General features: G+C 48.4%; 1 protein-coding gene across 1 annotated transcript; it reads right to left on the bottom strand.

Moving 5' to 3' along the window:
- Nucleotides 1-6091: 6091 nt before the first annotated feature.
- On the bottom strand, nt 6092-19132 carry LOC116545398. Its single transcript, XM_032271911.1, has 5 exons — nt 19061-19132; nt 16636-16838; nt 12564-12629; nt 8581-10143; nt 6092-6258 (listed from the first exon to the last, which is right to left on the bottom strand). The coding sequence occupies exons 1-4, from the start codon at nt 19130-19132 to the stop codon at nt 9483-9485; spliced, it is 1002 nt and encodes a 333-aa protein (XP_032127802.1). The 3' UTR covers nt 6092-6258; nt 8581-9482.
- Nucleotides 19133-20715: the final 1583 nt, after the last annotated feature.

Here is a 20715-nt window from a genome sequence, read left to right as displayed (position 1 = left end):
GTGATCCAAAACCCCACCAAGCTCAAGCTGGTGAAGCAGCAGCAGCTGCACTCCACTGAGAAGCAGGACACCTTGGCCCTGCTGCAGAAGCAGGAGACCCAGCAGCCAGCAGCCGACATCTGAGCTCAGGACGGCCCAGAGGCCCTCCACGACCAACAACCATGTCTGACACAGCATCAGGCCACTGGCCAGATGCCTCTGCTGGAGCCAGCACTCCAAACCCATGACTTCAAAACAGGGACCCCATCCCAAACAAGGCTCCTGGGCCTTTGACGTCTTGTAGGCAGGTCTGTCTGGGTGGGACAGAGGCCCAGAGGGGCCCTGGGACCTGGCAGAGATGGGGTCAGAAAGAGATTCAGCCCCTCCCTCCTTCCTGTCCTTCTCCAAGTGCCTTCAGACCAAGAACAATATATTCCTCAGTTCCTCAGTGAGCTGGCGACTAGCAGGTTGACTCCCCTAGATGTGTATGTCCTGTCTCAAGGTCCTAGGCCCAACCCAGGCCCAAAGGCCAGCAGTCAGGAATCCAGCTTCCCCTACACTTTTCCAAAGGCTGCCCTGGGCACCTCTGTGCCCCACTGGCTCTGTCACTGAGCAAACTGAATCCAGCTCCTCCCCACTTTTCAACACTGAAAGATTGAAATGGGGAGATTCCAGGGAGCAGTTTTTCCCCAGCACTCCCCTTCCCAAGCCAGACTCTCAGAAGCATCAAAAATCTAACTCGTGTCTACCCAGTCTACAACAAAAACATTTATTGAGTGGCTATTGCATACAGGCACAATTCGAGTCACCAGGGAATACAGACAATAGACAAAAGTTCCTGCCCTCAAGGAGCTTTCACTCTGATGGAGGGAAAACATCATAAACAAGCAAAATGTGTCATGTGTCAAAAAAAGTCTTTCTCCAAATAAATTCACTTTGATCTACCTATTCCACTTGCAGGAATGTATTTATAAGACTCTAACAAGTATAAAAAGGGGTAGGGGCCAGGCCTACCCTTTTATAGGGGGTAGTAGCTCACGCCTGTAATTCCAGCACTTTGGGAGGCTGAGGTGGGCCAAGGTCAAGAGATCAAGACCATCCTGGCCAACATGGTGAAACCTCACCTCTACTAAAAATACAAAAAATTAGCTGGGCGTGGTGGCATGCACCTGTAGTCCCAGCTACTTGAGAGGCTGAGGCAGGAGAATCACTTGAACCCAAGAGGCAGAGGCTGCAGTGAGCCAAGATTACGCCACTGCCCTCTGGCCTGGCGACAGAGCGAAACTCTGTCAAAAAGAGAAAAAGGGGGTAGTCAAAGAATTAAACAGAAACATTAGTTATTAGAGCAAAATTTTAAAAATATGCAACTGTTTCAACACATTAATAAGATCCATATTCAAGTAGTAAAACGATCCTATTTTGTCACTGAAATAGCTTTACAAAATATTGATAAATTAAGTAAAATGAGGGTTTGAAACAATATGTGCACTTTGTGTCACAGGCCAGGTACACCCCAGAGCAGGGGGTGGAGGGCCTCAGCCCGCCAGCCAGGACGCCAGAACACACATCACCCCTCAGAGGTGGCTGGGCCAAGAAGAGGTGGCCAGATCTTTATATCCAGGCCTCAGGCACATGAGGGGGCTCCCCAGGGAAGGCCCTAAAACACTGGGGGCGCTCTCTTTGGCTCAGGCACACCCTGAAGCAGCCAGCCAGACACTAAACAAACTCCCACAACTGGACAGCAAGTCCTCCCGAAGGGGGATCCAGGCAGCACATCTCTGCATCCACCACATTCTCATACTGTATTTGTTTTCAGGAAATAAATTGCACCTATCTATACAATAAAAAATAAGTATACGGAATCCATAAGTGTAAATATTTATAAGACAATTAGAAATGCAAGAAAATGGTTGCAGTAAATAAATATTTAAATTGCTGGGATAGGCCCGGCACAGTGGCTCACACCAGTAATCCCAGCACTTTGGGAGGCCAAGGCGAGCAGATCACCTGAGGTCTCAGGAGTTCGAGACCAGCCTGGCCAACATGGTGAAACCCCTGCCTCTACTAAAAATACAAAATTAGCCAAGCATGGTGGTGCATGCCTGTAATCCCAGCTACTTCGGAGGCTGAGGCAGCAGAATCACTTGAACCCGGGAGATGGAGGTTGCAGGAAGCTGAGATCACATCATTGCACTTCAGAGCAAGACTCTGTCTCAATAAATAAATTCCTGGGATAAATCCCACTTGGTCATTTTGTATAGTTGAGGTTCTCAGGACAAACGAAACCAAAACGCAGGTGGAAAAACCCTTATCTGAAATGTTTTGGATTTCGAATTTTTTCGGGTTATCGAATATTATTTACACATAGGTTATGAGATGTCCTGAGGTGAGACCCAAGTCTAAACTTCCTGGACAAGCAGGAAGAGCCCGGCTCAGACCCCTCGGGGAGCCCCCACTGCCGTGCCCCCTGGGCCTCCTTCTTCCCTCCGGGCTGTGCCCCACACCTCCCTGAGCCCCAGGGCTGCCCTCCTGGAGGCTGCCCAGACCCTCACTCGACACAGTCCTGTCCTTCCTTCCCCTCCCTCACCTCTCCCCGAGCAAGACTCACGGGAGGAGGCTGGTCCCCCAGGCAGACCACCTGGATCCTCCAGCGGCACCGTGACGCTCCCGCGGCCGCCCATGGGTGGGGTCCGCCGCACCACCTTTCGCGAGCTGGGGCGCGCGCCTCTCCTCCCAGCCTTCACTCCGGTCGCCTAGTTCTCTCCGATCGCCTTCCCACTTCTTTCCCTGTAAACTCCACTTTTCTCTGCCGTCGAAATGCTCTTAAAATGAGTTAGCTCCGCGTACTGGTGCAGCAGCCTTCGGAGCTGGGCTGAAGTCCCGGGCGGCGCGGCCGGGGGCGGGGGCGGGGCTATGCAAATGAGTCCTCCCTTCAGCCCGGGAGGGGCGGCGCCTTGGGTTCGCTGCGCGTCTCCCCGCTTTCTGCGTCCCTTCCTTGAACCCTGGGTTTCTTCCCGGTCCTGCCTGGTCTGGCCCCATTCTTCCTTTTTCTTGCTAATTCTCCCCTTTCTCTCTTGCGTTTTCCACCCCGAATAAGACGGGTTCGCTCGCGTTTCGATCATAAAGGGCGCCTCTCTAAAGGAGGCGACCTCGCCCGCAGGACCCCGGCCGCGTCCCTCCGGCCTCGCCTGCTCCCACCCGTCAGCGCCCGGGACCCTCTGCGAACACTAGCGTGGGGAGCACAGCCGCCCCTTCCCAGGTCTCCTTCCTGTCTGCGGACGCGGATCTCGGGAGGAGTTCCTGGCACACCCCGCCCTTTTAGGTTTGTGAATTGGTGGGTGGCGCCCTGTTCTCCCACCCACCGACCCTAAGCAATGGCTGCTTCGAATGGAAACGAGCACGTGGTGATAGAGCCTGCTTCCGGCGATGATGCAGGAAAATGGCTCCTCGCATATGTTACAGGAGGAAACATGTTCCAGCCATTTTTTGGAAAAGGATTTTCCAACGGCAAATAGCATTAAAATACATCCACCCTCACACCCAGTCATGTAATTCCTTAGGGTTATGGCCGTGGATTTAAGACCTTAAAAGTTAAAGATGATGGGAGGTTGCTTAGGTGAAGGATGCACCTAAGGCCCCGACTTCACAACGCAATATATGGTAGCAAAATTGCACTTGTATCCCATGAATACATGCAAATAAAAAAGAAATTAAAAAAACTAAGACCTTAGGGTTAGGATTTGGGTTAGTGCCTCTGAGTTAAGGTTAGCCAGGTTCTAAAAGAATGTGCAAGATCTCTGCCCACTTTCTGGCACAGCTCTCCTGGGTGTGTTCTTAAGGGAGGAATGACGCAGAAAACTGCACAGTTTACAATCTCATTCCTGTAAAATAAACGGTGACCAACTTCTCTCTCTCTTCTATGTTTCGACGTACACATTCTCACTGGAATGTTTTAACGTCAGATAAAAGGCAGGGAGAGGACGGAAAGAGAAGAGGATTTTTAAGCTGAATTTTGAAAGAGGCACCCACCTCTTTTGATCCCACTGATCTCACAAAGAAACAATCACTGGTCCATAACCCCCTGGTTCCTGGACCCATTGAGCCCTAATTCCTGGAGACCTCTAAATACTGATCCCTCCTGTGTCAATCAGACTTCCATAACCCCCAAGAGTAGAATAGTTCAGACCGCAAATTGCTGACACCCGTAGACTCAGAATTCTCAGAATTCCTGAAACCAGTGGCCCCTAATGAGTCACCCCAATGGCCCCTAATTAACTTAAGAAATGCCCATTCACTGCTCCACCATCTCCCAAATTCATCCATCATAAAATCAAGTTAGGATATTCCCTGTGCTGAGGAGAGGAAATCCAAAGCCCTAAGCTGTGAGCTCTGTCACTCCTCATCCCTGTGGTGGCCATTCCATCCACTGCCATCATCTTTAAACATTCTGACTTTGCCGGAGCAAAAGACTCTTCCAGTATTTTTACATCACACACATGAGACAGGAGTGAAGGCTTTAACGAGATTTTTACCAAAGGCTCTGGGTTAACACATGAAGTGGAAATAGCAGGAAGCTTGGTCATTTGAATGAGAAGATAAGGCCCTGTTGCTTCCAAGTGTCCAGCCTGCCCACAAGTGGTGGTACCATCTTAGTGCCCCCAAAGCGATAAATATTCCCTCTCTTGCCTGGCTCTCACTCCCCCTTTTAGTATCCAGTCATACATCCTTGGACACATTAAAGTGTAAGATGATGAATACAAATGGTATCCACATCTGTCAGGAAAGAGCCACACCCAGCCCCTCCTGGTCACAACAGACAAAGTAGCACATGAAACAAAGCACAGCAGCCCAGAACATGAGCAGAAGGCCTCTGAAGACAGCTCTCACACACAGAAGCCAGAGTGCCACGTTCCTGAAAGAGAGCTTTTGGAGAAGGCAGTGGCAGGGCCTCTGTCCCAGGTCAGCCCCTGGCCTGTTCAGAAGGCTGCTGCTCTAGGGAGCTCAGAGTCTCTACTTGTGCTAGACACTCCCATTGCACTTCAGTCCTGTGGAATTTGGCTAATGTCTGATGAGTCATCTGTCCTGTCCTGAGACCCTGAGCTTCAGGCCAGCCTGCTGTGCATCTGTCTGACGGCTGCTTGGGAAGGAGGAGTCTGGCCATAGCCAGAGTCCGGATTCCCTGGTGCTCCCACCACTGATACCACAGCCCGGCCTCAGCTGTGGGAAACAAACACCAGGCTCTGACCTGAAGCAGTAAGGGCCATGCCATTCCCCAGTGAGTAAGACAAGCCCAAGGCAGGCTGCTGTGCAATCCCTCCCGCTCCAAACCCATGAAGGGGCTTCTGGAGGATGGTTAGGGTGGAATCATTTTTTCTCTCTACCTAACACTGTCCTCCCCTCACCAGATCTGCCCCTGCCCTAGTCTAGAACACTTAGCCCTCCTCCAGCTCTGTCCTCACGGAGCACTGGGTCCCTGGTGCTGGTGGCGCATCTTGCCTCAGACACTCAACAGCCTTCCCCTCCTCTTCAGGGATTTGTCTTGGATTCAGGCCCTGTACTCTCTTCTTGAGCTATGAGCTCTGCCCTGTGGCTGCCGTTATCCCGGAGCAGGAAACTAAGTTGCATTTGAGGGGAGAAGTGTAGCTGAACTCACAGAGGGCTGGAAAGGGGAGAGCTGATGGGAAGAGGTGGAGTGCTGGGGAACAGGCAAAAGAGAGGATAGTGGATATGCACCCTGTCATCTCCCCAGCCTCACGTATCTGACTTGAACACCCGTGGACGCAGGGGCAGATGTGGAAGCCGATGGTGCCAATGCAAGCGCGTTAATGCATGATGCTCTGAACACACATACAGAAGCTCCTGTGGCATGACACTGCAAGAGTGGCTCTGAGGGGAGGGAAGAGGCTTCCCTCCAACCTTGAGGAAGGGGACTGAGGAGCACCCTGAGCCAGCAGCCTCAACCGACACAGGACCATTCTCCTGATGGGCAAGGGAGACAGTGGATTCTCTAAGGGGCTGTGAGGGCATAGCTGGGGCCAACCAGAGGTAGTCATAATAAGAGATAGCATGCTCCAAACACTTTAGTATAAATCAGACATGGCAATTGCACTCTAGATAATTATTTTATTTAAGTATCAAAATGGCCCTACATGGAATGGGATATTGCACTGCACGTGCAGGGTATGGACTGGGGCTCTGGTTTGAGGGCCAGCTCACATGCAGGGGAGTCATGTGGTTGTCCTCAAGCTATCTAATTGCTCTGCATCTCAGCTCCATCATCTGTAAAAGACAAAAAGAACAGTGATCATGAAAAGAGAAGTAAAATGGGTAATGAATACAAGGCACTGGATGTCACAGAAGATGTACGTAAGCATTGTAACTCTTACCTGTCATGCTTATCCCTGTCTTATTTATAAGAAATAGTGGATCAGTATCTTACCCAAGGCACACACTGGTATGTACAAGAGCTAACAATTGAATGACAGACTTCCTGACACCAGAACACAAAATCTTACCCAAAGAAATGTATTTGCCCAACAGACCCAAAATTTGCAGTGTCAACTGGGTGCCATGGCTCACACATGTAATCCCAGCACTTTGGGAGGCTGAGGAGGGGTGGATCACTTGAGGCCAGAAGTTCAAGACCAGCCTGGCCAACATGGCAAAGCCTCAACTCTACAAAAAAAATTTTTTTAAATTAGCTGGCCGTGGAGGCATGCACCTGTAGTCCCCACCACACTCGGGAGGCTGATGCAGAGAATTGCTTGAACCCAGGAAGCAGAGGTTGCAGTGAGCCAAGATTGTGCCACACACTCCAGCATGGGTGACAGAGCAAGACTCCATCTCAAAAAAAAGAAAAAAAATATTAAGAAAGAAAGAAAAGAAAAAGAAAAAGAAAAAATCCAATCCCTGCCTTTTTATTGAATTTGTAAATCTATTTACATGTAATGTAATTATGGCCATGGTTGGACTTAACTTTTCAATTTTGCTACTTATTTTCTATTTTCTATTTGCCTCAAGTCTTCTTTCCTTTTGCTCCTCTGTTCCTCCGGTATTATCTTTGTTTGTGCTAAATAGGTTTTTTGGTGTATCTATTTAATCCACCCATTTTGAACTTTTTTAAGCAAATAAAGGGATGGATTAAAATTTTTAAAATGGAAAAAGTTGCCAATTGCAAACAGTATCCATAGGGGAGCTGAAGTAACAATAGCAGTATTTGGAAAAGCTGATGTTATGGCTAAAAATATTTCTACAGAGACAAAGATTTCTTAATGATTAAAAGATCAATAATCAGGAAGATTTAATAATTTAAAACTTACACACAGCTAACAACTGGGCCCCAACATCCGTGAAGCCAAAACTGACAGAATTGATGTATGAAATAGACAATACAGTCAAACATTTTAAGCCCTGTGAATAAATGTGAACCTGAAGGAGACAGTCCTTCAAGATGTATCCCAAGTGGCTAACTGGGCCAAAATTTAAAATAATGCCAAGCAAACATTTGCAGAGTAGCAGTCACACACTCATGAGTATCCCAAAAATCCACATGTTTTATCTTTGAGACTTTCAGAGCTCAAAAATTTGTAAAAGATTAAACTTGTCTAAAGATGTGGTTTCCTAACACACATCATGCAACATCTGGCCCACAGAGCGGTCAAGTGAGCCCGTAAAAAGCAGAGGAAGAGGCCCGTGCATGGGCTGCCATTCCATGGGCTCAAACCCACAGAAATCAGGAGTCGGCACCTAGAGCAGTAACACTGCTGTCCCATTAGCTGGGTCCCAGGAAACCATGCATGTAAATCAATTCCTCCACTGTTCATTCAAATAGCAAAGACACAAGAATACTCAGTAAATAAACAAAAAGTAGTGTGTGTGTGTGTGTGTGTGTGTGTGTGTGTGTGTGTGTGTCTCAGAAAGATTGACAAGGGCCAAATTAAGCAAACGGAGAGGTAGGAAGAGGCAACCACACTATCAGTGGGTGTCCTGCCTGCTCCTGCCTGGAGGAAAACTGGTCCAAAGTTCCCCTTTTCTGTTGCAAGAATCCTGACTCTGGGGTCAGCCAGCTTAACAACCTCCAGCCACTCAACCTTCTGGGTGCACCTAGCAGAAAAGAGGATGTGAATGGACATTGTCCCTCTGGGGGTGTTAGCCACCTTGGGGAAAGGGGGTGGGGAGGATGGGAGCTTCCCTGGGCTGGGAGGGTCCCCTGGACTCCCTTCAAGAGCATAGCTGGACTCATGATAGTCTACTAGATTGCCAAGGAACCAGCGAAGGCCAAGCAGCAAGGTACTGGGGAACAGATCCCCCCTAGTGGGTCTGGGGGAGGGAACCAATTTCTTCAAGGCAAGCCAGGCCAGACCCAGGTTGGGGAGAATCAAGCCAAACAGCCCATAGAGGCAGCCAGCCACTCCTCCCCAGCACATTATGGGAGGCTCTGGGCCTGGGAGTTCTGCATCTTCCTGAAGCTGTTCAGCTGTCACATTGCTGGACTGGAGGGGGCGCTGGCGCAGAAAGCCAGGGAAGCAGGCAAGGTGGAGTAACACGAAGGCTGAAAGGCGCTCCAGTCGGAAATGGAGTCGGAAATGGCCTCCTTCTTACCATTCAAGGCCTAATTGATCCACTGGATCGCGGCTCTCTGCTCTAAATCAAGGTCTTCCGCAGTGACTCGATAACAGAACTCGGGGAGCGCCGGCAGGGCCATAGGGTCATTTCTTCTGTAGGGCCGCAGCAGAGGAATCCTGCCTCTGTGGGGCCAGGAACCATCAGATGGAGCTCCACAATCCCTCAGGTTTTGTTTCTCCCCCGAGGAAGCATCTGCAACTGTTTCATGGTCGATCGTCCCTGGTGGTTCCACCGGGGCCGAAGAAGAGCTAGCCAAATGTCTTCCTCCCTGGCTTCCTTTTCATGCGACTGGGAACCGGGTGGGGCTGGGCACGGCGACTCCAGGGTGCCTGGGCCGTTTCCCCCCTGCAGAGGTGGGAAGCCTCGAATGGAACTGGATGAGCCGGTGATGGCATTGCGTTTGCTGCATGAGCTCACGGAGGAGGTCTGGGATTTCCTAATCAGACTGTTTGCCGAGCTCTTAGAACAGAAGTCTCTCTGCAGAGGCCCAGGCCTGGCCGCAAAAGAAGCGAGGAGGCCCCTGACCATCAGGCGCCGAAATGGCGACTGTGCGGTCCCGCTGTCCTGGGAGCCCAGCGGGGGGTCGCCCTGCCTTTCCGGGAGCGCGGGTCCCTCCTCGTCCTTGGCGAGCGCTTTCCCACCCACCCTGCAGAAGGCCAGGTCCTTTTCTTCCTTGGCTCTCACTTGACTGCTCGCTTTCAGGGCCCCAGTCTCCTTTGCGCAGGGGATTGAGAGAGGTGGCCGGCCAGTGAGGACCATATAGACACCACTGACTGCTCCAGGGCCAAGTGGAGCGTCAGCTGGCCCCCAGCCGAGGCCATCTCCAGATCACCGAGGTACACGGCATCCTGGAGCCAGAGGCTGGCAGCGCTGGTTTCTCATGGCCGCTCCAGGGCGCTGGGGAAAAGACCCCAGAAATAACCACTGGGACTGCCCCGCGGGATAGTGCTGCCTGTAGCCCGCAACGCACGCCCGCGGGTGCTGACGACAGGGCCCCCACGAGGGCCTCGCACAGCGGCCTGCGAGGCAGCTCCAGGCACCGCGCCGCCCAGTAGGCCCGGGAGGCTTGCGGAGAGCACTTCCGCACAGTGGGGTCGGCGGCGGGGAGAGGGTGCAGTTGGCTGCCGAAGCAGCCTACGAGGATGCGCGCGCTGTCGGGAGCGCGCACTGCTGGGTGACGCCGCCCTGGAGCGCGTGAACGGAGGAAGGGCGCGCACTGGGACGTCTCCCTGACGCTGCCGACGAAGGTGCGGGCGCACGGGGATGGGCGCTGCAGGGGGATGGGCGCTGAGTAGGCGCGGGGCGGTGGTCCCCGAGTCGGAGAACGGGAACTGCGGGGCGCGGGGCTGCAGGCTGAGCAGCGTCCACGCAAGGCTGAAGCCTAGGGGTGGGCGCCTGCACCTGTGCGTGTGCCAGACCTTTCCCCCGAACACGCAGGGAGAGACTCTCCGAAGCCAGGAGCTGACGGGTCCAGCTGGACGGGAGATACCCCGGCGCAGGGCGGCGCGGCCGCGCAGGGGGTGTCCAGGCGGGAGGACTCTGGTGTGGAAGGCACCAGGAGATCGTCAGAGCCCAGTGGTTGCCCCATTCTCTGCTCATCCCAGGGACTTTGTGTAACTCAACATGTCAAAGGTTGCACATTAATGAGATCTACAAACAGCTTGTAAAATACGGGCTTTTGACTTTAAGCCATTTTATTAACTGACTTCTCAGTCTAGGCAGTGCAGTGAGACCCCGCCTCCACAAAAACTAAAAAATTAGCCGGCCGTGGGGCGCGTGCCTGTGGTCCCAACTACTCAGGAGGCTGAGGCAGGAGGAGCTGAGCCTGCAGAGGTCGAGGCTGCAGTGCGCCAAGATCGTGTACACTGCATTCTAGCCTGGGCAACAGAGCGAGACCCTGTCTCAACATTAATAGTAATAATTAATAATAATGAATAAATAATACTGACTTCTCGACCTTCCGAATTTTTGTGCCTGCTGTGCTTCAAAGACCTTTCTAAAGTGAAATAAGAGAAAAATTCATGGTAGAGGTTGATATGAATGGAATTATCTTAGGTGTTTAGAGGGAATTCTAAAACTTATTTAAAATTATATTAAATATTTAAATTATTAAATGTTTAAATGTGTAATTAAAATATTAAGTATTAATTGGACAAATTGCATACTCAATTTAAAATAAATCATGGATACTTTAAAGTAACATATAATTATGTTTTTGTTATTCTTCAAATGCCACCTTGAATAGTTTTCAACCATAATTTTTTAAACAGCTTCATTGAGATACAATCTACATACTACAAAATTTACCCATTTTAAGACTACACTGCAAGGATTTTTAGTAACTTTACAAAGTCTGTAACTTTCACCAAAGTCTTACTTTTATAGCATTTCTATTTGCCTAAGAAGAAAATTCAATGCCTGTTTGCACAGCCACTCCCTATTCTCACCCACAGGCCCTGGGAACAACTAATGCACTGTCTGTCTCTATAAATTTGTCTTTCTTCAACATTTCTTACAAGTGGACTCTTACGTGGGCGCGGTGGCTCACACGTGTAATCCCAGCACTTACAGAGTTCTACAAGACTGTTTGAACCCGGGATTGAGACTAACCTGGGCATCATAGCAAGAACCCTGTCTCTACAAAAACATAAAATAAACAAATTAGTCGTGCGTGCTGGTGCACACCGGTAGTCCCATCTTCTAGGGAGATTGAGGTGGGAGAATCACTTGAGCCCGTGGAGGGGGGCGGGTCGAGGCTGCAGTGAGCCATCATTGTGCCACTGCACTCCAGACTAGTCGACAGACCAAGATTCTGTCTCTAAAAATCCAGGCAAACAAACAAAAAACATAGCACATTCCTTGGAGGGAAGCCAATAGATTTTACAGGAGCAAAAACCTCTTTCTTATTCACCCCCTCTACCCTAGTGCCTGCCACGTGGGAGGAAAATAAATAACTGTGGAATGAATAAGTAAATACATGCACAGAGCACTCTGCACAGAGGCTGGCTTGGTTGCCCATCAAGTACAACCATCACGCCTGGAGCTGTCACCTGCTCTGAAGACAGGTTCTCTTCTCTAGGTACAAGCATCCCATCACAGGTGGAAAAGAAGAAGGCTGGCTCTCTAGCCACATAGAGGTGGCCACAGCTTTCCTGTAACGAAGCTCGAATTTCTACTGGTGTGCTCTTATTTTCTATAGACATAAATTATGTGAATTTGAAATTGCATGCCAAAAACTGCTCATAAAGCCTCACTTTGTGCGCAATTTTTGAAGATAATGCGTCTCACTTCAATTTTTTTTTTTTTTTTTTTTTTTTTTTTAATTACTTGGAGGAGTGATCCTGAAGATGACAGGTCTTCGGCACGTGGACACATGGCACAATATGGCCACATGGTGGCGCCATGCAAGCAGTCAGCAAACTGCTGCCTCAGTTGCTTCCTCAGCATCTTTAGTCCTGGCAGCCCTGTCCCAGCAGCTCACTTTCAAGTGCTGTACCTGAGCACGCTGTTTCTCAGCGCTTATCACAGTGAGAAACGGGCATGCTTTCAGTCGCAGTGCTGCTGCCAGAGCTAAGAAACTCCAACAACACTCAATGTCTGAGAATCTGTGAGGCAGAAGACAAGGTCGTGGAGAAGATGAAAGAAGGTCTTAAAGTGGAAAGATACGACAAACACATACACACACACACACACAAACACACGCGCACACACACATGCCTAAGTGAAAGATTCGACTTGATAAATGTGTATATTGAACTGTGTAGGATCTTCAGAAACACATTGCTTCCAGTAAAATGGAACCACCTTGAAGCTTCGGTGCATGGTTCTGGAATCTGTCCCAGATCTCAAAAGAAGGAATCAAACCTTGTTTCCCACAGAGCCTTTTAGATGTTTGGGGATGAGCCGATAGCCCCAGGTGGGCCGATTTCAGGAGGAAGGAAGTCAGTGACAGGCGTGACCTGAGCTGTGGGGGTGGAATGAGGTTGGGCCGTGGGGTGCTGGAGACTGCCTGAGTCTTCCTCTTCCTTCAGACAGACGGGCGCCCTGAGCCTGGGCCGGCAGCTGCCCTGACCACAGGCAGATGGCTCAGCTGGCAGGCCCCAGATTCATTGCTTCTAGCCTGCCCCTCCCTTCCTCCCTTCCTTTCTTCTTTCTCCCCTTTTTCTCACTTGAGGGGGCTTACTCTGTCCCTCTAGCTCTGTCACTTGCCTTTTCACCCAAAGAGACCTCGTGGCCATCTCTCCGCCTCAGCACACAAAGACCGACCCCTCCGCTCCATGGCCTCTGGGAGTCCACTCTGCGAAGTCTGTTATGTGACCAAATCCCCTCTTGGGGCTTTCCTCCCTCACATAAATGTGGAGGTTCTGACATTTACACACTACAACTCAGAGGCACAGAAGTTCTTTATCCATCATTGAATGAAATTGCTGTCGGCACCATCCCTCATTTCCACAGATAGTGTCAACAAACAAACTCATGCCTACAGTTTGTTCAGCTGTTTCTAGATTAGATCTGAGAGGCTCAAGGCTAACAGGGCTCCCGTGGGTCAATGCCTGGTCTGTCCAGGTTCCCCCCACCCTCACTGTCTCCCTGCCTTTCTGAGTGATCTAAGTCTGGACGTTGCACAGGCTCTTCAAAGTTCACTGTCCAGCACCAGGTAGGGTTGAGGTCTCTGTCTTTGACCATGGCAGTGTGGCCACCTGATGCTGTACCAGGCCGCCACTGCAGGGTGTGTACTGAGGGGACTGGCCCAGAGACCCCTCTCCAGCCTGCCCAGCCTGCACTGAGCAAGGCTTTCTCTGGGAGGTGTCCTCGGGCCTATCACTGCAGGCATGTCCCTTGGCCCTTGGATGCCTGCTCTCCCTAGCCAGGTGCTCCTGCACTGTGCAGGATGTGGGGTTCTGTGCAGGGCTCACATGATAAGCCCCAAGCACACAAAGCACTGCCTCCACGCCCTGAGATGTCCTCCACCTACTGTCGCACGCACGCCTTGTGTCTTCCTGGGCCAAGGCCCAAGTACTTGGCACACAGAGTCCCTTAGAGGCCCCAGGCCTCCTGCTCCTAGTGTCCTGTCTCATTCTCCTCTTCCTGTCTACCTGTGGCATGCACAACTTTCCCAGGGGAAATGGCTCATAGGCCATAGCTGCTTCCTTTCCTACTTTGTGGCTTCACTTGGTAAACTCTATGGTCTGAGTCCTCCAAGTTTGACTTTTTCAGAGTTCAAAGCAAAACCGTTTCTTTGTCTAACACCTGACACTTGCAAATCAAGAGTCTTTCAGTTTTTAGGATGTTTTCTCTGCTCTGCACTTTGGAACATTTAATCTGAAATTCATTGAATCATTGATCCTTTGTGATCCTCCTCTGCTTCCCATCCTCCAGCAGGCTAACCTAGTTATGTACATATGGCAATGGCAGTGTTATAAGACTGTAAAGGGACAAGGTCTTCACATTGTCACTTTTGCTGAATTAAATTAACTTGGCTAAAGTAAGAGGCTGTTTCATTTTCAAAGAGAGGAGAAATTGACTTCAATTTTTTTCTTTTCTCTGTCTGGAGTACAGTGTCATGATCTCAGCTCACGGCAACCTCCATGTCCTGGGTTTAAGCAATTCTCCTGTCTCAACCTCCCAGGTAGCTGGGATTACAGGTGCCTGCCACCACATCTGGCTAATTTTTATTCATTTATTTATTTATTTTTTAGATGGAGTCTCAGTCTGTCACCAGGCTGGAGTGCAGTCGTGCAATCTTGGCTCACTGCAACCTCTGCCTTCCAGATTCAAGCGATTCTCCTGCCTCAGTCTCCCTAGTAGCTGGGACTACAGGCACGTGACACCACACCCAGCTAATTTTTGTATTTTTAGTAGAGATGGGGTTTCACCATGTTGGCCAGGATGGTCTGAATCTCCTGACCTCGTGATCTGCCCACCTCAGCCTCCCAAAGTGCTGGGATTATAGGCGTGAGCCACCACACCTGGCCCTTGACTTCAGTTCTTAACAGGAGAAGCTACAAAAGCACATTGTAAAGTGCATGAATATACGGAGAAGTAAGGCATGGTGGCTGTCTTTGCCATCTACCACATTAATAGAAGAGAAAGAATAAGGCCAGGTGCCGTGGCTCACGCCTGTAATCCCAGGACTTTGGGAGGCCAAGGCAGGTGGATCACAAGGTCAGGAGATTGAGACCATCCTGGTCAACATGGTGAAACTCCATCTCTACTAAAATACAAAAAATTAGCCAGGCATGGTGGCACACACCTGTAGTCCAGCTACTCGGGAGGCTGAGGCAGGGGAATCACTTGAACCCAGGGTGGGGGGACCAGAGGTTTCAGTGAGCCGAAATCATGCTACTGCACTCCAGCTGGGCCACAGAGCAAAACTCCATCTCAAAAAAAGAAAACAAACAAAAAAAAAAGCAGTGATTAAAAAAAAAAACTTGATGGATCCATAAAAAGTAAGAAAGAAGAAATAAATGAACAACAGAATGATGAAACAAATAGAAAACAAATAGAAACCCTATCTCTACTAAAAATACAAAAATTAGGGGCAAGGCACAATAGCTGATGCCTGTAATCTCAGCATTTTGGGAGACAGAGGCGAGCAGATCACCTGAGGACAGGAGTTTGAGACCAGCCTGACCAAAATGGAGAAACCCCACCTCTACTAACAATACAAAATTAGCCAGGTGTGGCAGTGCATACCTGTAATCCCAGCTACTCAGGAGGCTGAGGAAGGAGAATGGCTTGAACCCTGGAGGCAGAGGTTTCAGTGAGCCAAGATCACGCCATTGCACTCCAGCCTCGGCGACAAGAGCAAAACTCCATCTCAAAAAAGAAAAAAAAGTTAGCTGAATGTGGTGGTCGGCGCCTGTAGTCCCAGCTACTTGGGAGGCTGAGGTAGGAGAATCACTTGAACCCAGGAGGCAGAGGTTGCAGTGAGCCAAGATTGTGCCATAGCACTCCAGCCTGGGCAACAAGAGTGAGACTCCATCACAAAAAAACAAAAAACAAAAATTTGTTGGGTGTTGTGGTGGGCGCCTGTAATCCCAGCTACTCAGGAGGCTGAGGCAGGAGAATCGCTCGAACTTGGGAGGCAGAGATTGCAGTGAGTCAAGGTGGCACCATGCATTCCAGCCTGGGTGACAAGAGCAAAACTCCGTCTCAAAATAAATAAATAAATATTGGAGTTTTATCCAATGCAGTGATGTATTACAGGAAATTTGAGCATAATGTGACTTTTGCATTTGTTCATGCATGATTTCATTTGCAAAAACACTAAGTGAATGCAGAAAATTATGCCCAGTCAAGCTGATGACGCAATGTAGAAGTACACAGAAAGCACACATGCACACACTTCCAGCACCTACCAGCCACCTGACTTTACTGTGTGTGTTACAAGCCACAGCCATGCATATTTGGCAGGACAAACTTCCACCCCATCCAATTTCAGATAACCGTCCTTCCACCACTTCACAGTAAACCATAAGCTATAGCCAGTCACAAAAAAACTAACATATTATGTGATTTCATTTGTATAAAATGTCCAGAGTAAGAAAATATGTAGTAAGTAGATTACTGGTTGCTTTTTTTTTTCCTTTGGTATTTTTAGTAGAGATGGAGTTTTATCATGTTGGCCGGGCTGGTCTGGAACGCCTGACCTTGTGATTCGCCTAGGCTTCCCAAAGTGCTGGGTGTAACCTTAAGGTCTTCTCAGGCCTTTTCTGAAACGAGACCTTCCCCTGGGCATGCTTGGTAACTTTCTAATTTCCCCTGTATATGCAGTTGCTTTTGAATGTCCAACTTTTTAACGTCTGGCTCCAAGAAGGGGAAATAGAGAGAAATTAAGGGGGAGAAAAACACCAGTTCTTTAAGTCCCCTGGAAGTCACTTTAGCCAGCAAGGGAGGGTCTTGTAACAATGGGAGAAGGTCCAACAACCAAGGTTGCTACCTCTCTGTCTGTACTTCTGTAATCAGGTGAAGCAATCAGTGATCAGAACAGATACTCAGTATCTGGAGGACAGGGTCTCTTATGCCTACCATGGCTCTGTAAGCTGCTCCAGGAACATGTGCACAGCTGCCTGCTGTGGGGATGAGAGGTGGAGAACAGGCAGCTGCAACTGTGCTGAGAGCTGACTGACCAGAATTAACCACAATTTACCATCCGAGTCCTTTCCTGGAAGCTGCAGGTCTTCAATGGACTTCAGAGTTCCAAAATAGACAGATTCTGTCAGTATTATTGTCTAGGCAAAGAGAGAGATTTCTCGGGCTTCCTGCTCCTCCATCTTCCCAGAATTCTCTTCTTGGTGATTCTAAGACCGTTCACCAGGGGAAGAAATGGCCTCCCCAACAAATGGTGCTGGTATCACTGGACAGCCACAAGCAATGAAGTTGAAACTTTACCTCACACTATAGACAAAAATAACTCAAAATGGATCAGAAATGAACACAAGGCCTAAATGTAAAAGCGAAAATACAAACTTTTGAGGAAAACAAAGTAGTAAATCTTCATTTGCCAATGAAAGCTTAGCTAGGGCATGAAAATTGTGTACAAGAAAAGAAAAAAATAGGTAAGTTGGACATCAAAGTTAAGACATTTTTGTGCATCAAAGGACATTATACATTTTTTTAAAAAACCCATGGAATGAGATAAAATATTTACAAATCCAATGTTTGTTAAGGGACTTTATCTAGAATCTATACAGCACTGTTACAACTCAATGATAAAAAGACCACAAATACCCCAATTAAACATGGGCAAAGGATCTTAATAATTTCTCCAAAGAAGATATGCAAATGGCCAGATAAGCACACTAAAACATGCTCAGCCTCATTTTCCACCAAGGAAATGCAAATATAAGCTACGAGATACCACTTTATTCCTACTAGGATGACCATAATCAAAACAAAGGAAAATAAACATTGTTGGCAAAGATGTGGAGAAATGAGAGTTCTCATATGCTGCTGGTGGGAATGTGAAATGGTGCAGTCACTTTAGAAACGTTATGACGCTTCCTCAAAATGTTAAACATCGAGTTACCATAGGACCCAGGAATTTCACTTGCAGGCATATGTATATCCAGGAGACATGAAAATGTAGATCCACACAGAAATGTGTACACAATATTTATAGCGTCATTATTCAGAATAGCCCAAAGATGGAAATAATTCAAATGTCCATCAACTAGTGAATGGATGAATAACACGTGGTATATTCACACAGTGGAATATTCTCACATGATATGAAATGAAGTATAACACAGATGAATCATGAAAACATCATGTTAATTGGGCCAGACACAGTGGCTCATGCCTATAATCCCAGCACTTTGGGAGGTCGAGGCAGGTAGATCATGAGGTCAGGAGTTTGAGACCAGCCTGGCCACGATGGTGAACCCTCATCTCTACCAAAAATACAAAAATTAGCCAAGGCGCAGTGGTAATCCCAGCTACTCAGGAGGCTGAGGCAGGAGAATCCCTTGAACCCAGGGAAAAAAAAGAAAAAAATTCCCAACAAAATACTGGCAAACTGAATTCAGCAGCATATTAAAAAGACTATACAGCATGACCAAGTAAGATTTATTGCTGAATTGTAAGGATAGTTCAACATGACCGGACACAGTGATTCATGCCTGTAATCCCAGCACCTTGGGAGGCCAACACGGGAGGATCACTTGAGCCCAGAAGTTCAAGACCATCCTGGCAATATAGCAAGACCCTATCCCTACAAAATAAAACTTTAAAAACAGGACACGCTTTGGCTATGCGGGCTCTTTTTTTGCTCCATATTAATTTTAGGATTGTTTTTTCTAGTTCTGTGAAGAATGGCGGTAGAATGTTGATGGAAATTGCACTGAATTTGTAGATTGCTTTTGGCAGTATGGTCATTTTCACAATATTGATTCTCCTCATCCATGAGCATGGGATGTGTTTCCTTTTCTGTTGTCTATGATTTCTTTCACCAGTGTTTTGCAGTTTTTCTTGTGTAGAGATCTTTCACCTCCTTGGTTAGGTATATTCCTAAGTATTCTATTTATTTTTGTAGCTATTGTAAAAGGGGAGTTCTTGATTTGATTGTCAGGTTAGTTGATGTTGGTGTATGGCACGATCTCTTGGCTCACTGCAACCTCTGCCTCCCAGGATCAGATGATCCTCCCACCTCAGCCTCCCCAGTAGCTAGAATTACAGGCTGGCGTCACCACTGGCTAATTTTTTGTAGAGACTGAGTTTCGCCATGTTGCCCAGGCTGATCTTGAACTCCTGGGCTCAAGCGATCCTCTCGTCTGGGCCTCACTTCATGAGCCACCGCGCCCAACCCATTTACTTTTCTTTACAACGGGGGATCATCATCTCCACTGGCTAGGCGGGTAGGCGGGAGGGAGGCGGGAATGGGGGAGGTGGTGGGGAAGCAGGGTGGGCATGGACTCTGATAGAGGAAAAAGAGGAAGGGAAATTGGGGGCTTACTGTAGGCCGGGCAGGCTCCTTAGTATAAGAAGGTGGCGAGGAAGAGGGAGAGAGGTCCAGGTCCTTCTCCATGTCACGCCCTCCACTTCCCAAGATGCAAGAAGGAAACAGAAACAGAACACCCAGGGGTGTCCTTGGTTCCTTCTTGCACTTCCACCACCGTCGATCAATAAGGTGAGAGAAATCAAGTGCAGGAAGGAGGCGGCGGGCAGTCATGGGAAAAGCAAAAAGGTGAGCTGTGCGCAGGGCACGGGACACGAAGGAAGCCACCCTCCTGCAGAGCGGCCGCGGCAGGCGCAGGGAAGGAGTCGCTCAGGCCTTAGCGTTAGCGGCCAGGCTCCGCGGCTTCCTGGGCTGGGCCACTGTTGCCACTGTCCCATGGGCGCAGCACGCGCCTCTCCACGTGGTCTAGAGTTATTTTTTATTTTTATTTTTATTTTGAGACAGAGTCTCTGTCACCCAGGCTGGAGTGCAGTGATGCAATCTCGGCTCATTGCAACCTCTGTCTCCCGGGTTCAAGCGATTCTCCTGTCTCAGCCTCCCGAGTAGCTAGGATTACAGGTGCCTGCCACCGTGCCCAGCTAATTATTGTACTTTTAACAGAGGTGGGGTTTCAACATCTTGGCCAGGCTGGTCTTGAACTCCTGACCTCATGATCCACCCGCCTCGGCCTCCCAAAGTGCTGGGATTACAGGCGTGAGCACTGTGCCCAGCCTAGAGTTATTTTTAATGGGTATAGAGCTTCAATTTTGCAAGATGGAAAGAGTTCTCCAGATATGGATGGGGGTGACCTTAGCAGGACAATGTGATCATATTTAATGCCACTGAGTTGCATACTTAAAAATGGTTAATGGTAAATTTCACGAGTATTTTGCCACAATTTTTAAAATAAGAAGTAGGAATTCAAACTAATTAAGAAGCAAAAAACAAACCCCATTTAAAAGTGGGCAAAGGACATGAAAAGGCACTTTTCAAAAGAAGACATACAGCCCACAAGAATATGAAAAATGTCCTGGACATCATTAATCACTCCAGCATGGGGGACAGAGTAAGATCCTGTCACTAAAAAGGAAAAGAGGGGTCAAATGTCAGATGTATTAAAAAGAAAAAAAAAAAAACTAAAGCTACAATAGCTAAAGAATACATTGTATAAAAAGACATTAAGTGCAGCTTGAAAACCATAAAACCTGGGAGGAGGAAGAGTGAAAATGGAGCGTTCATGTATGAGATCAAAATTAAGCTTTTACCAGCTTAAGTTAACTAGTTACAAGTGTAAGATGTTTTATGTAAGCATCAGGGTAATCACAAAGCAAAAGCCTCTAATAGACACACACGAGATAAAAGGAAAAGAACCAAAGCACTCCACAGTAGAAAGCCATGAAACCACAGAGGAGTAAAGCAGATCTACAAAACAATTAGGAAACAATTTACCAAAATGGCAGGAGTAAGTACAGGCCTATCAATAAAAACCTAAAATATAAATGGATTAAATTATCTCAAAGATGTAGAGGGGCCGAATAAGTAAAAAAGCAAGACCCACTCGTATGCTGCCTCAGCTCAGCTGTAAGGACCGTGTAGACTGAAAGTGAAGGGATTGGAAAAGATATTTCATGCAAATGGAGACCAAAAGAGAAGAGTAGCTATACTTAGATAAA

The sequence above is a fragment of the Sapajus apella genome, unplaced genomic scaffold (assembly GCF_009761245.1).
Source record: "Sapajus apella isolate SASKATOON/1434 unplaced genomic scaffold, GSC_monkey_1.0 scaffold264, whole genome shotgun sequence".
Classification (NCBI taxonomy): Eukaryota; Metazoa; Chordata; class Mammalia; order Primates; family Cebidae; genus Sapajus; species Sapajus apella.
Note: the sequence above shows the minus strand (reverse complement) of the source record. Positions and strands in the feature narration are given on the sequence as shown.